Source organism: Pristiophorus japonicus, chromosome 21 (assembly GCF_044704955.1).
Source record: "Pristiophorus japonicus isolate sPriJap1 chromosome 21, sPriJap1.hap1, whole genome shotgun sequence".
Classification (NCBI taxonomy): domain Eukaryota; kingdom Metazoa; phylum Chordata; class Chondrichthyes; family Pristiophoridae; genus Pristiophorus; species Pristiophorus japonicus.
Window position 1 is genome coordinate 12,763,837 of NC_091997.1, and position 18,047 is coordinate 12,781,883.

Genomic DNA, 18,047 nt, shown 5'->3' on the forward strand with positions numbered 1-18,047 from the left:
GTCCAAATATACCACATCAACTGGTTCTCCCTTGTCCACTCTACTGGAAACAACCTCGAAAAATTCTAGAAGATTTGTCAAGCATGATTTCCCTTTCACAAATCCATGCTGACTTGGACCTATCATGTCACCTCTTTCCAAATGCGCTGCTATGACATCCTTAATAATTGATTCCATCATCTTACCCACTACCGATGTCAGGCTGACCGGTCTATCATTCCCTGTTTTCTCTCTCCCTCCTTTTTTAAAAAGTGGGGTTACATTGGCTACCCTCCACTCCATAGGAACTGATCCAGAGTCAATGGAATGTTGGAAAATGACTGTCAATGCATCCGCTATTTCCAAGGCCACCTCCTTAAGTACTCTGGGATGCAGTCCATCAGGCCCTGGGGATTTATCGGCCTTCAATCCCATTAATTTCCCCAACACAATTTCCCGACTAATAAGGATTTCCCTCAGTTCCTCCTCCTTACTAGACCCTCTGACCCCTCTTATATCCGGAAGGTTGTTCATGTCCTCCTTAGTGAATACCGAACCAAAGTACTTGTTTAATTGGTCCGCCATTTCTTTGTTCCCCGTTATGACTTCCCCTGATTCTGACTGCAGGGGACCTATGTTTGTTTTTACTAACCTTTTTCTCTTTATATATCGATAGAAACTTTTGCAATCCGTCTTAATCTTCCCTGCCAGCGTCTTCTCGTACTCCATTTTCCCTGCTCTAATCAAACCCTTTATCCTCCTCTGCTGAGTTCTAAATTTCTCCCAGTCTCCGGGTTCACTGCTATTTCTGGCCAATTTGTATGCCACTTCCTTGGCTTTAATACTATCCCTGATTTCCCTAGATAGCCACGGTTGAGCCACCTTCCCTTTTTTATTTTTACGACAGACAGGAATGTACAATTGTTGTAGTTCATCCATGCTGTCTCTAAATGTCTGCCATTGCCCATCCACAGTCAACCCCTTAAGTATCATTCGCCAATCAATCCTCGCCAATTCACGCCTCATACCTTCAAAGTTACCCTTCTTTAAGTTCTGGACCTTGGTCTCTGAATTAACTGTTTCATTCTCCATCCTAATGCAGAATTCCACCATATTATGGTCACTCTTCCCCAAGGGGCCTCGCACAACGGGATTGCTAATTAATCCTCTCTCATTACACAACACTCAGTCTAAGATGGCCTCCCCCCTAGTTGGTTCCTTGACATATTGGTCTAGAAAACCATCCCTTATGCACTCCAGGAAATCCTCCTCCACTGTATTGCTTCCAGTTTGGTTAGCCCAATCTATGTGCATATTAAAGTCACCCATTATAACTGCTGCACCCTTATTGCATGCACCCCTAATTTCCTGTTTGATGCCCTCCCCAACATCACTACTACTGTTTGGAGGTCTGTACACAACTCCCAATAACGTTTTTTGCCCTTTGGTGTTCTGCAGCTCTACCCATATAGATTCCACATAATCCAAGCTAATGTCCATTCTAACTATTGCATTAATCTCCTCTTTAACCAGCAATGCTACCCCACCTCCTTTTCCTTTTATTCTATCCTTCCTGAATGTTGAATACCCTTGGATGTTGAGTTCCCAGCCCTGATCATCCTGGAGCCACGTAATCCCAATCACATCATATTTGTTAACATCTATTTGCATAGTTAATTCATCCAACTTATTACGGATACTCCTTGCATTAAGACACAAAGCCTTCAGGCTTCTTTTTTTAACACCCTTTGTCCTTTTAGAATTTTGCTGTACAGTGGCTCTTTTTGTTTTTTGTCTTGGGTTTCTCTGCCCTCCACTTTTCCTCATCTCCTTTCTGTCTTTTGTTTTTGTCTCCTTTTTGTTTCCCTCTGTCTCCCTGCATTGGTTCCCATCCTCCTGCCATATTAGTTTAACTCCTCCCCAACAGCACAAGCAAACACTCCCCCGAGGACATTGGTTCCTGTCCTGCCTAGGTGCAGACCATTCGGTTTGTACTGGTCCCACCTCTCCCAGAACCGGTTCCAATGCCCCAGAAATTTGAATCCCTCCCTACTGCACCACTCATCAAGCCACGTATTCATCTGCGCTATCCTGCGATTCTTACTCTGACTAACATGTGGCACTGGTAGCAATCCTGAGATTACTACTTTTGAGGTCTTACTTTTTAATTTAGCTCCTAGCTCCTTAAATTCGTTTCTTAGGACCTCATCCCTTTTTTTACCTATGTCGTTGATACCAATGTGCACCACGACAACTGGCTGTTCTCTTTCCCTTTTTAGAATGTCCTGCACCCGCTCCGAGACATCCTTGACCCTTGCACCAGGGAGGCAACATACCATCCTGGAGTCTCGGTTGCGGCCGCAGAAACGCCTATCTATTCCCTTTACAATTGAATCCCCTATCACTATTGCTCTCCCACTCTCTTTCCCGCCCTCCTGTGCAACAGAGCCAGCCACAGTGCCATGAACTTGGCCGCTGCTGCCCTCCCCCGATGAGTCATCCCCCTCAACAGCACTCAAAGCAGTGTATCTGTTTTGCAGGGGGATGACCACAAGGGACCCCTGCACCACCCCCCTTGCACTACTCTTCCTGCTGGTCTTCCATTCCCTATCTGGCTGTGGACCCTTCACCTGCGGTAAGACCAACTCGCTACACGTGCTACTCACGTCATTCTCAGCATCGTGGATGCTCCAGAGTGAATCCACCCTCAGCTCCAACTCCACAACGCGGTCCGTCAGGAGCTGGAGGCAGATACACTTCCCGCACACGTAGTCGTCAGGAACACTGGAGTCGTCCCTGAGTTCCCACATGGTACAGGAGGAGCATAACACGTGACCGAGCTCTCCTGTCATGACTTTACCCTTAGATAGGCAACAACAATGCTAAAGTTTACTCACTGTTATAGAAGAGAAAAAAGATAAACTACTCACCAATCACCAGGCAATCACCCACCCCCTTGGCTGTGACGTCACCCTTCTGTTTCTTTCTACTTCTTTTTTGCCTTCTTCCTGTAGCTGCACAAGCACGCCTCACCAACCCCGGACTCGTGCTGCTCCAACTGCCGCCGCCTCACTCTCCCACTGGGCCTTTTATAGGCCTCACCAACCCCGGACTCGCGCTGCTCCAACTGCCGCCGCCTCACTCTCCCACTGGGCCTTTTATAGGCCTCACCAACCCCGGACTCGCACTGCTCCAACTGCGGGACGAAGCATTGGTGTTAATACCTTTGCTTTCTGAGAACAGTGAAATGAACGGCTTGTGGTCGGTTTTGAGCTCGAACCGGAGTTCCAAATAGGTATTGGTGCATTTTCTTAACCCCCTATGTGTATGCTAATGCTTCTTTCTCAACCATATTGTCGGCTTTCAGCCTTAGATAAGCTTCTGGACGCATATGCAACCGGTTGCAGTTTGCCTGACACATTGGCTTGCTGTTACACACAACCGACCCCATACGAAGATGCATCACAAGCTAGTACTAAACGTTTACATACAATTAAAGTAACTTGTTGGAACATAGCAGGTTTCTGGCCTTGTTAAAGGCTGTCTCTTAAGATTTATCCCAAACCCAGTCGTCGCCCTTGCGTAGCAATAAATGCAAAGGTTCCAGCAAAGTGCTCAACACCGGTAGAAAGTTACCAAAATAGTTGAGGAGTCCCAGGAGCAAACGCAGCTCCGTCACATTCTGTGGTCTGGGTGCATTCTTGATGGCTTCCGTCTTGGAGTCCGTGGGTCTGATGCCATCTGCCGCAATCCTTCTCCCCCAAAATTCGACCTCTGGTGCCAGGAAAACACACGGAGCATTTTAGCCTGAGTCCCACTCTGTCCAGTCGCTTTAGAACCTCTTCCAAGTGTTCGGTGGTGTTGCAGCCAGTGATCAAGATGTCGTCTTGAAACACCACGGTGCGCTGAACCGATTTCAGCAGACTCTCCATGTTCCTCTGGAAGATGGCTGCAGTCAAGCGAATCCCAAAGGGGCATCTGTGGTATATGAACAGTCCTCTGTGCGTGTTGATGCACAGCAATTTTTTCGAAGGTTCATCCACCTCCTGTGTCATGTAAGCAGAGGTTAGATCCAGCATGGCAAATGACTTCCCCTGCTAGCGTTGCGAATAGGCCCTCCACTTTAGGTGGTGGGTACTGGTCCTGTAACGAGACTCGGTTGATCGTTACCTTGTAGTCCCCGCAGATTCTGACTGTCCCATCGTTTTTCAACACCGGAACAATTGGACTGACCCACTCGTCGAACTTGACTGGCGATATGATCCCTTCTCGTTGAAGTCTGTCCAGCTTGATCTCGACCTTCACTCGCATCATGTATGGAACCGCTCGGGCCTTGTAATGAACGGGTCGTGCATCAGGGACTAGATGGATCTGCACTTTGCCACCTGTGAAGTTGCCGATGCCTGGCTCAAATAACGACGGGAATTTGTTTAGCAGTTGGGCACACGAGGTGTCATCCATCGAAGACAGTGCTTTGATGTCGTCCCAGTTCCATCGGATCATTCCTAGCCAACTTTGCCGAACAGCGTTGGGCCATCGCCTGGTACAATTCATAATGGTAACTCATGCATAGCCCCATCGTACGATACCTTCACTGACGTACTGCCAATGACTGGTATGAGCTCTTTGGTGTAAGTGCGCAGCTTGGTGAGGATCGGGCTTAGTTTTGGCCTTTGTGCCTTGTTGCCCCACAGTTTCTCAAAAGCCTTCTGGCTCATAATTGATTGACTCGCCACCGTGTCCAATTGCATGGAAACTGGAATGCCGTTTAATTTGACTTTTAACATTTTCGGAGGGCTTTTGGTGGTGAAGGTGTGTACATAGAAAGATAGAAGCATAGAAATTAGGTGCAGGAGCAGGCCATTTGGCCCTTCGAGCCTGCACCGCCATTCAATAAGATCATGGCTGGTCATTCAACCTCAGTACCCCTTTCATGCTTTCTCTCCATACCCCTTGATCCTTTTGGTCTTAAGGGCTATATCTAACTTCCTTTTGAATATATTTAATGAACTGGCCTCAACAACTTTCTGCGGTAGAGAACGCCACAGGTTAACCACTCTCTGAGTGAAGAAGTTTCTCTTCATCTCAGTCCTAAATGGTCTACCCCTTATTCTTAGACTGTGACCCCTGGTTCTGGAACTCTCCAGCAATGGGAACATTCTTCCTGCCTCTAACCTGTCTAATCCCGTCACCAATTGTTATGTTCAGAATAACTCCACAAGACTGTATATTGTAAGCTCCAACTGTTGTGACCTTGGTTTCTTTAATGTAACTCCAGAGTGAGGAAGCAGCATGGTAGACTGCCTTTTATACCTGCTTGCCCAGGGTGTGCAGGTGACTCTTGGGTCTCCCACAGGTGCGCCCCCTGGTGGCAAGTCTTATACATTGGTAATGTTTACATACATAACAGTATGGAGTTAGGTGGTAATGGCAATTTAGAGGAAGCAGCTGATGTTGTTAGTGAGCATTTGATGAGAAGATGGCCAGGAGATCAGTTGAAAAGAGGGACAAAGGTATAGCAAGGAGGTCTCATGGAAGACACGAATCTGGCTAGAGAGGAGATGGGGATAGGGTAGAAGTTATAGCGTGTTGTGTAACAAAAACTGGGGAATGAAAGTCCATCTTTGCTGCAGGCCCAATGTCCCTGTAAGAAGAAAAGGGACTTTACTTTGGATCCTGCCCAGTACTTGCCTGCCTCTTTCTGATCCTCCAATTGGAGAAGGGATGGCTGTAGGTCCGAAGTTCTTCCTCTGAGAAACCCTCAAACTGGGTGCCCTACCAAAAAGCAAAGAATAAAATGGGGTTGGCTGGATGGAAAAGCCCTTATTTCAATTATTTCAATTACTTTTCCCTCCTTGGAGGAAGCATCTGAAATAAGAGGGCAGAGGCCTGTCGTTATAGCTTTCAACTCTGATTTCTTATGTTTTGCATCCAGGGAATAAGCATACCCAGTGTCCAAATCATGGGAAATTGTTCCAATCATTTTAAAACAACATTATAAATATAATACATTCAGGTGAACAGTAAAAGGGAGTTATAACAGCTGCCCCACTTGTGAAAAAGTAATAATCCACTTTTCTGACACATATGAAGTAATTAAGTGCAAAATGTGAAGTCATATTTTCAAAATGTCCTGCTCGACGAGTTCATTAGTATGCACTGCAACAACTGAATTTGATGATTTCTGTTAATTTTAAATATTCTCACAATTGAACAAATGATACTTGTTTTCAATGATTCCCGTAGCAACGGATTTTTACAAAGATGGTGGACTACAAGACATGACCCTGCATCCGCACTTCTCAGTGTCTGGAGAGAACACTACACACCATTCATAAAAGCTGTCCCTAACTCAACTTTATGGGCGATCCCCTAAAAGAATTTATTTCCATTACAGGCTGAAGACAAGACAAAAGCTCTTCAGGAGACCAAGGCCTATATCACCCAATCTCTCGAGAGTGTGGCTTATCAAATCAGCACTTTGGCTGGGAAAGTGCTCAAACTGCTGGATCTGCAGGCTAATGAGCTCTCTAAAATGGAGTCTTCTATCAACTACATATCTCAGGTGACAATAAATCTTCATTCAATTGCTATTCCTTTTCAGTTATTTTTTTCTTCGTTGCTCAAGATTTCAAATTTCAGGAGCTTTTATGGAAATAAGGGAGGGGAGGAGGGGAGGGGGCGAAACTAGAACCCATTGTGCCTGTTTTGTTTGGGTGCAAAACTGTGGGCATAAATATCAATTTCATGAGGCTGTATTGTGTGCCTGAACACCGGTGCCATCTTGGGTCGGACGATATTTAGGCATTCCTGGCAGCTGCTCAAACAAACATTGGGGGGGGGGGGGGGGGCGATTTCCCCGGATACTTACTTTTCCCTCCTTGAGGCTCCGAGGTGGCCAAGATGGGGTCTTAACCTGAACACTGGTTTAGCCCACGTTTAGCGCAAGATGTCATCTTGGTAAAGGAGTTGAAGCTTGCACTAGGAATGGCCGCTGCGAGGATTTTTGAGGGGCTGATTGCCAATTAAATTGACTGTGGTGCTCATTAAAGATGCATGGCATTTTGGTGGATAGCGACCAGCTGATTGGGAGCAAACAAGTCGTTGCAGAGGATTTTGAGAGCTACTTAAAGGTTTATCACTTTTTACTGTTCACTTGCTGCTGGAGGTTTGAACTTTTGAGACACACCAGGGGACTTTCTGGACACTGTGTCAAGAGTTCACCAACACTCTATCAACATTTATTTCAGAAATTCTCTGAAGACCACCTAAAAAGAGTAAGTGCTTTGCTATTGTATCTGATTGGACATGGTATAGGAGTCACCAGGAGAAAGGGAGGGCTTGGTCATGGGCATCTTGCTAGGGGTCCCCCTTGATTTGCAGGAAAAACTGGAAGGAGCACTTGAGGCCAGGCAGAGCAGCACCAGCTGCTGCAGGAGCAAGGGACTTGTGGAAGCGAAGAGCAAGGTGGATTCTTTTCCCATGCAGGTACAGGACATCCCTCCTCCTCTGGACCTCCTCCACCAGGACCTCCAGTGCCGCGTCTGAGAACCTGCGCGCCCTCTCTCCCTCAGTCCCCGAGCCATCCTGTAACCCGCTGTGTGTCAGCTGGCACATTCCGCACCTTCAGTGAAAGCGGGTGAGTGGAGCCCTCATTTACTGCTCCGTGAAAATTGCGTCTAATCAGCACGTGATTGCTAAACCTGCAGGTGTCTGTTTTAGCACCGCCAGGCAAGTTCAAATTATGGTAATCAGCAATTAGGACCAAAATTGTGTGCAATATCCAGACTGTCAAACAGGTGTGTCTTATTAGCACAGCACCCATTTTGGACCTGTTATCACATACCAAATTATACAGTGCAACCAAATAGACTTTCGGCAGAATAAAGGAAAAGACAAAGGGGGAGAATTTCGTGTCGTTCGCACCTCCCGCTAGCACCCCCGGGGGCGTTAACGGGGTGCAAATGAATTCTTGCCCAGGGTGTGGGAGTTAGTGGAGGCGCAAACCGGTAGTGCCCCGCTCCTGATGGTAGCTCCAGCCAGCTGCCCCGGTGATGATGTCATCACTGTGCACAGTGACCCGTTTTCACCCCGGAGCGAACATTCGGTAACATCCCGTGAAGTCGCCATGGGTGATGTCTGTGCCAGCTTCGCGAGTTGCGAACTGGGTCTCACTCCGGCTCACGGGGCGAAAATTAAAGGAGAGGTGCGATGTGTACCGACTTACCGGTCGCAATCTTGCCTTGTCCAATTTGCGGGGTCTGTGCCGCGATGTTGCAGCCAGACACTCCGCTTCTGTGCTGGGCTGCTCCCACGGCAGCCTGCTCCCCGGTGGTGAAGTGGTGGCCCCTTCTCCCCGATGCAGAGTTGGCAGCATGCCCTCCCCTTTAACGGAAGGGGAGGGGCCTGTGCTTACTCCAGCGCTACGCGGCGCTCTGCGTAACCCCAATGTCGCTGGCGAGGCTGGATTTCTGCGCCGGACACAGGAAGTCCCACCTCACAGCGGATACCCGATTGTGGTCCCAAAGCATTTCTAGATCAGTGGGAACTTCATACACTGAATTAATTCCATTCAAGGAATTCAAATAACGCAGATAATTGTCATAGTAACGTTGCTGCATTAATTGTTAGCCAGAAAAATATTATGACATTGCTGGAATTGAGGGCCACTTGTAGATAATCCCATGTCCTATTTTAAGTATCAATAATCTTTAGCAAGCCATTCGTTGACAAAAGAGAGAGGAGTGTTTTCAAGCTCAAGTGAATAAAACAACTGGTACTTCATGGCAATGTTGGGGAAGTGAGTCCCCACAGTATCTTAAAGAACTAGCAGTGTGATTCTGAGGCTGCAGGGGATAACAGTTGTGTTTTCTCTACAGTGGCCATTGTATTAACTCCTGTTCTGTGAATCCTCCATAAACGGATTACAATTGAACATGCTGATGCCTCAAAGGGTTTCAAACCTGCACCTTCAGGAAACAGGGTTGAACAGACATAAAAAGAACAAAACTGGAAATCTGAAATACAATCACAAAGCACATAAATGCACAGCAGGCCCTTCAGTCTCTGAAAAGGGGAAAGAAAAGTTAATGTTTCAGGTAGATATCTTTCATCAGAACGGAGATGGAAGATGGGCAGGCCCTTTCATAGGCATAATCAAAATGGGGGAAGCGAGAGGGTGATATGCTAATCAGCACTGGGTGATATATAGAAAAGAAAGAAATAATTGGATTTATGTAACGCCTTTCATGACTACTGGACATCTCAAAAATCTTTACAACCAATGAACTACTTTTGGAGTGTAGTCACTTGTTGTAATGTAGGAAACGCGGCAGCCAATTTGCGCACAGCAAGCTCCCACAAACAGCAATGTGACAATGACCAGATAATCTGTTTTAGTGATGTTGATTGAGGGATAAATATGGCCAGGACACTCGGGAATATCTCCCCTGCTCTTCTTCAAAATAGTGCCGTGGGATTTATTACGTCCACTTGAGAATACAGAGGGGCGTTGGTTTAACGTCTCATCTGAAAGATGGGCACCTCCGACAGTGCAGCACTCCCTCAATACTGCCCTGGAGTGTCAGCCTAGATTTTTGTGCTCAAATCCCTGCAGTGGGACTTGAATCCACAAACTTCTGACCCAGAGTGCTACTCACTGAGCCACAGCTGACACAGAGATTATCTCAGGCTGCCGAAAGGTTTCGGGCAGACAAAAGATGAGAAAAACTTGAATTTATGGAGTCAGTGTGAGTTTATGTTAATGTGTCCCAAAAAGGTATGTACATTTCAGTTTCTACCAGGTGGGCATTTCTGGAAACTAGGGACAATAACCTTCTTTAGATGTCTTTTTTGGCACCAATATAAAAACTGGAAGCGGCTGGATTTTTTTTCCCTGAAATACAGTTTTTGATGCAGCTTCATTCATATTTGTTGCAATGCCAGATGTACATTGGACTCATGAGTCACTATTTCTGTTTCATTTCAGTGGCAACTTTGTTTAACTTCAGATAGAATTTCTGACAAGGTCATGGCAATCTAACTTGTGCTTCATGAAAAGGATCTGTGGAGTATAAATAAGCCAATACAAAACACACTATGCAAAATTAAAACTGCCGAATACTAGGTTGCTGGGAGTGAGTTGTCACCTCTGATATACTGTTCACTATCGTTTATCTTTCTATATGTTATGTTATGTTTGTTTTTTGCTTTGAGTTTTCTGTTTTGAGTTTTGATGCTCATTTCCTTTTATAATTATTGCGCCACCATGTTGCTTCGCAAGGTTACTCGTGTGGCTTTCTATTACTGTATTAAGCAGTTTTACTAAAAGTTAATATATTGTGTATTATCAGGATATCCTGTATATATCATCGAACAATCAAAGCAACCAAGGACACATCTATTTACTTCTTTGGGAGTTCAGCTTTGCTGTGAAGCAACCTTTCTGTGCTGACATGTTAAGCTGCTGTGCTGGCTGCTGTGAATTAGGACCCTCACTTCTAGCAAAACCCCAAACTTGGCCTTTTCCTTATTTGTGTTACCCCTCAGCCACATCGTCAGAGGGTATGGTGCTGATTCCAAATATATGCTGAGAACAACTAGCTCTGCCTCTCCACTACTTCCCTTAACACCATGGCCACCTCTGTGTTTTCAGACTCCTTGCCCAACACCAAGCCAGAATTCTTTTCAATCGAACATCAAGAAGATCTGAATCCAGCTTATTCAGTGCTTGCCAAAATCTCTGCAACCTTGCCACCTCTATTCCTACCTCTTTCTTCTTCTAGCTCACTCTCGTTGCTGCCAGATCCCTTAACCATGATTTCAGTACCTCTAAACTCAGTGGCAGGCAATTTTAACTTTGGGCAATAGAGTAAACTGGATATTGGATCAGTCGCCCATTACACATCTCTCCCGATTTTCATTCACCTCCTTACCCACCCATCCAACTCCCTACTTGTCATTTGTTTCCACCTATGTGAAGCTCCTTGGGATGTTTTCACTAAATAAATGCAAGCTTTTGTTGTTGCCTATCCTTTGACAGTATCTGTGATATGCCAACTATTTCAATAATGGGCAAGCTAAAAATTCAGACATTTCTGAAATCCCAATTCATGAAAACCTAGTAAGATAACACTTTTATTTAGCTAGTAGTCCATTTCCACCGTGAAAATATACTTGAGACCAAAAGAATAATGGAGAGAAATATGATTAACTGATCTCATTTTCAGTGACAGTGGGTATTATGCCCTGCTCTGAAAGTCAAAAAACAATTTAATGCAAGATTCCTGCAGTAGCCCTCAAACAGTTAAGAGAGTACCGTGCTGTAATTAAGCAAAAGGTCCAGAACTCATTCATGGGCATCACAAAGGGAATTGATGTTAATAAAGTTCATGGCGCAAGAATCACTGCTGGAGTGTAACAGCTTGTGTACACCACCCTCATGGTTCCTTCCAAGTAGACATAGCTTAGTTAGGACAAAGCATTTAATCTCTTTCCCAGCTCAATGTCTTCAGTGAAAAGCTGAAATGTGACACTGGTTCTGGCTGCTGTGAATGCAGAGTGAAAATCCACTTATGTGCCAGTTTGAGAAATGCGAAACACCCTGATTTCCACTGTTTATCTCTACGTTGCTCATTCTACTTACACACAACTTGCCCAGGGGAAAAAAAAAATCCCATTTATGTGCAAGAGAAAAGCTTATAAGTAATAGTTAATCTCCATCTGAAGTCTTTTGTATGTTAATAGAAAAGCGCTAGCAAATATCTGCCCCTAGTGTGCTTTTGGAACAATGTGTAAGTCACATCACTGTTGTATTTTATAAAAGCATAAAATACTGGAAATACAAAGCAAGCTCATCAGCGACTGGATGAGAAAGGGTTAATGTTTTGGGCGTAGATACTTGAATTTGTATTTCCTCTTTCAGATGCTGAATATTTCGAACAGTTTCTTGTTTTATTTCAGGTTTCTGGCATTTAAAGTTAAAAAAAAAATCAGCAATATCATGAATACATTCCAGGAACTGCAAGTAGAAATGGTTCTGCAATGTGCTGGGCCCTCTGCACTGTGCAATCGGCTCCGTTTACATTCCAGAGTGAATTCACAGCATTAGCAGTAAAACAAACTTGTGTGTGTGTATGTGTTGGGGGGTGCTATAAGGTTGCAATTCTTAGCTTTAAATTCCTGTTTCTCATGGCTGAGATGGTCCATGCAGGCCAAAAAGGAGAGAGAGCTGCACACAAGAACATAAGAACATAAGAATTAGGAACAGGAGTAGGCCATCTAGCCCCTCGAGCCTGCTCCGCCATTCAACAAGATCATGGCTGATCTGGCCGTGGACTCAGCTCCACTTACCCGCCCGCTCCCCATAACCCTTAATTCCCTTATTGGTTAAAAATCTACCTATCTGTGACTTGAACACATTCAATGAGCTAGCCTCAACTGCTTCCTTGGGCAGTGAATTCCACAGATTCGCAACCCTCTGGGAGAAGAAATTCCTTCTCAACTCGGTTTTAAATTGGCTCCCCCGTATTTTGAGGCTGTGCCCCCTAGTTCTAGTCTCCCCGACCAGTGGAAACACTCTCTGCCTCTATCTTGTCTATCCCTTTTATTATTTTAAATGTTTCTATAAGATCACCCCTCATCCTTCTGAAATCCAACGAGTAAAGACCCAGTCTACTCAATCTATCATCATAAGGTAACCCCCTCATCTCCGGAATCAGCCGAGTGAATTGTCTCTGTGCCCCCTCCAAAGCTAGTATATCCTTCCTTAAGTAAGGTGACCAAAACTGCACGCAGTACTCCAGGTGCGGCCTCACCAATACCCTGTACAGTTGCAGCAGGACCTCCCTGGCTTTTGTACGCCATCCCTCTCGCAATGAAAGCCAACATTCCATTCGCCTTCCTGATTACCTGCTGCACCTGCAAACTAACTTTTTGGGATTCATGCACAAGGACCCCCAGGTCCCTCTACACCTCAGCATGTTGTAATTTCTCCCCATTCAAATAATATTCCCTTTTACTGTTTGTTTTTCCAAGGTGGATGACCTCACATTTTCCGACATTGTATTCCATCTGCCAAACCTTAGCCCATTCGCTTAACCTATCTAAATCTCTTTGCAGCCTCTCTGTGTCCTCTACACAACCCGCTTTCCCACTAATCTTTGTGTCATCTGCAAATTTTGTTACACTACACTCTGTCCCCTCTTCCAGGTCATCTATGTATATTGTAAACAGTTGTGGTCTCAGCACCGATCCCTGTGACACACCACTAACCACCGATTTCCAATCCGAAAAGGACCCATTTATCCCGACTCTCTGTTTTCTGTTAGCCAGCCAATTCTCTCCATGCTAATACATTTCCTCTGATTCCGCGTACCTTTATCTTCTGCAGTAACCTTTTGTGTGGCACCTTATCGAATGCCTTTTGGAAATCTAAATACACCACATCCATCGGTATACCTCCATCCACCATGCTCGTTATACCCTCAAAGAATTCCAGTAAATTAGTTAAACATGATTTCCCCTTCATGAATCCATGTTGTGTCTGCTTGATTGCACTATTCCTATCTAGATGTCTCGCTATTTCTTCCTTAATGATAGCTTCAAGCATTTTCCCCACTACAGATGTTAAACTAACCAGCCTATAGCGACCTGCCTTTTGTCTGCCCCCTTTTTTAAACAGAGGCATTACATTAACTGCTTTCCAATCCGCTGGTACCTCCCCGGAGTCCAGAGAATTTTGGTAGATTATAATGAATGCATCTGCTATAACTTCCGCCATCTCTTTTAACACCCTGGGATGCATTTCATCAGGACCAGGGGACTTGTCTACCTTGAGTCCCATTAGCCTGTCCAGCACTACCCCCCTAGTGATAGTGATTGTCTCAAGGTCCTCCCTTCCCACATTCCCGTGACCAGCAATTTTTGGCATGGTTTTTGTGTCTTCCACTGTGAAGACCGAAGCAAAATAATTGTTTAAGGTCTCAGCCATTTCCACATTTCCCATTATTAAATCCCCCTTCTCATCTTCTAAGGGACCAACATTTACTTTAGTCACTCTCTTCCGTTTTATATATCGGTAAAAGCTTTTACTATCTGTTTTTATGTTTTGCGCAAGTTTACTTTCGTAATCTATCTTTCCTTTCTTTATTGCTTTCTTAGTCATTCTTTGCTGTCATTTAAAATTTTCCCAATCTTCTAGTTTCCCACTAACCTTGGCCACCTTATACGCATTGATTCTTAATTTGATACTCTCTCTTATTTCCTTGGTTATCCACGGCTGGTTATCCCTTCTCTTCCCACCCTTCTTTTTCACTGGAATATATTTTTGTTGAGCACTGTGAAAGAGCTCCTTAAAAGTCCTCCACTGTTCCTCAATTGTGCCACCGTTTAGTCTGTGTTCCCAGTCTACTCTAGCCAACTCTGCCTCATCCCACTGCAGTCCTCTTTGTTTAAGTGTAGTACACTCGTTTGAGACACTACTTCCTCACCCTCAATTTGTATTACAAATTCAACCATACTGTGATCACTCATTCCGAGAGGATCTTTTACTAGGAGATCGTTGATTATTCCTGACTCATTACACAGGACCAGATCTAAGATAGCTTGTTCCCTTGTAGGTTCTGTAACATACTGTTCTAAGAAACAATCCTGAATGCATTCTATGAATTCCTCCTCCAGGCTACCCCGTGCGATTTGATTTGACCAATCGATATGTAGGTTAAAATCCCCCATGATTACTGCCGTTCCTTTTTCACATGCCTCCATTATTCCCTTGATTATTGTCCGCCCTACTGTGAAGTTATTATTTGGGGGCCTATAAACTACGCCCACCAGTGACTTTTTCCCCTTACTATCTCTAATCTCCACCCACAATGATTCAACATTTTGTTCATTAGAGCCAATATCATCTCTCACAGCTGCCCTGATATCATCCTTTATTAACAGAGCTACCCCACTTCCTTTCCCTTCTTGTCTATCTTTCCGAATTGTCAGATACCCCTGTATGTTTAATTCCCAGTCTTGGCCACCCTGCAACCACATTTCTGTAATGGCCACCAAATCATACCCATTTATAATGATTTGTGCCGTCAACTCATTTACTTTATTTCGAATGCTGCGTGCGTTTAGGTAGAGTGTTTTAATACTAGTTTTTAAACCATGATTTTTAGTTTTGACCCCTCCTGCAGCCCCTTTATATTCATACATATTGTCCCTTCCTATCACCTTGTGGTTTACCCTTACCCCAGTGCTACTCTGCTCTGTTGCCTCCTGCCTTTTGCATTCTTTCTTGGGGTCCTGTTCATCTGAGCTCTCACCCACTCTAACTAGCTCAGAGTCCTCTCCTGGGTTCCGAATACTCCTCGCATTGAGGCACAGAGCTTTCAGGCTTGCCTTTTCATTACACTTTGACCCTTTAGAATTTTGCTGTACAGTGGCCCTTTTTGTTTTTTGCCTTGGGATTCTCTGCCCTCCACTTTTACTCATCTCCTTTCTGTCTTTTGCTTCTGTCTCCACTTTGTTTCCCTCTGTCTCCCTGCATTGGTTCCCATCCCCCTGCCATATTAGTTTAACTCCTCCCCAACAGCACTAGCAAACACTCCCCCTAGGACATTGGTTCCGGTCCTGCCTAGGTACAGACCATCCAGTTTATACTGGTCCCACCTCCCCCAGAACTGGTTCCAATGCCCCAGGAATTTGAATCCCTCCCTGCTGCACCACTGCTCAAGCCACGTATTCATCTGAGCTATCCTGTGATTCCTACTCTGACTAGCACGTGGCACTGGTAGCAATCCCGAGATTACTACTTTTGAGGTCCTACGTTTTAATTTAGCTCCTAGCTCCTTAAATTCGTCTCGTAGGACCTCATTCCGTTTTTTACCTATATCGTTGGTACCTATATGCACCACGACAACTGGCTGTTCGCCCTCCCTTTTCAGAATATCCTGCACCCGCTCTGAGACATCCTTGACCCTTGCACCAGGGAGGCAACATACCATCCTGGAGTCTCGGTTGCGGCCACAGAAATGCCTATCTATTCCGCTTATAATTGAATCCCCTATCACTATTGCTCTCCCACTCTTTTTCCTGCCCATCTGTGCAACAGAGCCCGCCACGGCTCGCCATGAACCTGGCTGCTGCTGCTCTCCCCTGATGAGTCATCCCCCTCAACAGTACCCAAAGCAGTGTGTCTGTTTTGCAGGGGGATGACCGCAGGGGACCCCTGCACTACCTTCCTTGCACTGCTCTTTCTGTTGGTCTTCCATTCCCTGTCTGGCTGTGTACCCTTCACCTGCGGTAAGACCAACTCGCTAAACGTGCGGTTCACGTCATTCTCAGCATCGTGGATGCTCCAGAGTGAATCCACCCGCAGCTCCAATTCCGCAACGCGGTCCGTCAGGAGCTGGAGCCGGATACACTTCCCGCACACGTAGCCATCAGGGACACCGGAAGCATCCCTGATTTCCCACATAGTACAGGAGGTTCCCACAAGGTTAAGCCCATGGTCAGAATAAATGATGGCTGTTTACGATGTTGCTCTGGTGAAAGCCATTTTGTCAAGTTGGTCTCGCCATCTCCAGAAGCAGAAATTCAGCCTTATTTACAATAGTGCTGCTGAAGGTGGCATCAGGGGCCGTATTGCCGTGGGGTAAATGGAGTATAGATCCGACTAAAATGACAATTGCTCTTCAGTGACTGAGAGCGGGATGTCATATCTACTTGTTTCATTTCTTTCACACAAGACAACATCAGAAACCTCACCTCAACGAGATCAACTATTTCCTTTACATACAATGTAACATGTGCTATGTGGTGTACAGGACTGTGACACTAATGTATCAGAATCATTGGGCTCAAGTTTCAGCTCGAGTTGCTCCTATTTTTTTGGAGCAACTAGTTTAGAATGGAGCATCTTAGAAATTGCAATTCTTGGCATTTAGTTTGCTCCAATTCTAGTGAGTTAGAATAGTTTCATTTTCGAACATTTTTTTTTACAAAAGTGGGTGTGTCCAGCCACTTACGCCTGTTTTGCAAGTTTAGGCTGCGAAAACTTACTCCAAACTAACTTAGAATGGAGTAAGTGTAGATTTTTGTACGCTCAGAAAAACCTTGCCTATACTTTATAAATTAGGCGCAGGGAATGAGAGATGGGGGGGATGGAGTAAGGGAAGTTAGAGTGAAGTTAGGGAATTTTACAAGCATTTAATACTTCACTTCTTCAAATAAAGAGCCATCATCAATAATTATTGATAAATAAATCAAATAAAAAATAAATAAAATTTTCCCACCTGTCTGAAGCAGCAGCAGCAGGCACCGAGCTGTGAGATGTCGGCCGCTCGGCGAGGGGATAGGGGCGACGTGAGGCGAGAGCGACGGTCAGTACAGCCCGGCAGCAGCTGGCTCCGAGCTGCGGAGATGAGTTCGGCCGTTCGCCCGGGGATAGGGGCGGCGTGAGGCGAGAGCGAGGTCAGAACTGTTGTGTATCTGTAAAGCATGCACTCCCATGTTCCGCCACCAGGGAGCGCATCCCCTGAAGTCCCAAGGGATCCCAGCATCCCTTGGGAGCACTGTATATAAGCCAGCCCCTAAGGCCTGTTACTCACTCTGGAGTGTCTTAATAAAGACTGAGGTCACTGTTACTTTAACCTCCCTGCGTGCAATCTCATCTGTGTTTGGAACACAACAACTGGCGACGAGTATATGAATCCAACGCAAAGATGCAGCAAACTATGGGCATCCTGGAGATGTTCTCAGAGGGTGATGACTAGGAAGCCTATGTCAAATGGCTGGACCAGTACTTTGTAGCCAACAAGCTGGACGGAGAAGGAAGCACTGTAAAAAAGAGAGCGGTCCTCCTAACGGTCAATGGGGCACCGACCTACAGCCTCATGAAGAATCTTCTGGCTCCGATGAAACCCACAGATAAGTCATATGAGGAGCTGTGTACACTGGTTCGGGAGCATCTTAACCCGAGGGAGAGCGTGCTGATGGCGAGGTATCAGTTCTACTCGTGTCAGCTATCTGAAGGTCAGGAAGTGGCGAGCTACGTCGCTGAGCTAAGGCGACTT

The 18,047-nt window shown here is 45.5% G+C and overlaps 1 protein-coding gene across 1 annotated transcript in view; it reads left to right on the forward strand.

Annotated features, from left to right (window-relative positions):
- Positions 1 to 18,047, forward strand: part of LOC139233607 (abl interactor 1-like) — a 69,403-nt gene that overhangs the window by 21,735 nt on the left and 29,621 nt on the right. Inside the window, exon 2 of the mRNA XM_070864010.1 lies at positions 6,377 to 6,544. Within this exon, the coding sequence (XP_070720111.1) occupies positions 6,377 to 6,544 (168 nt within the window). The remainder of the gene's footprint in view (positions 1 to 6,376; positions 6,545 to 18,047) is intronic.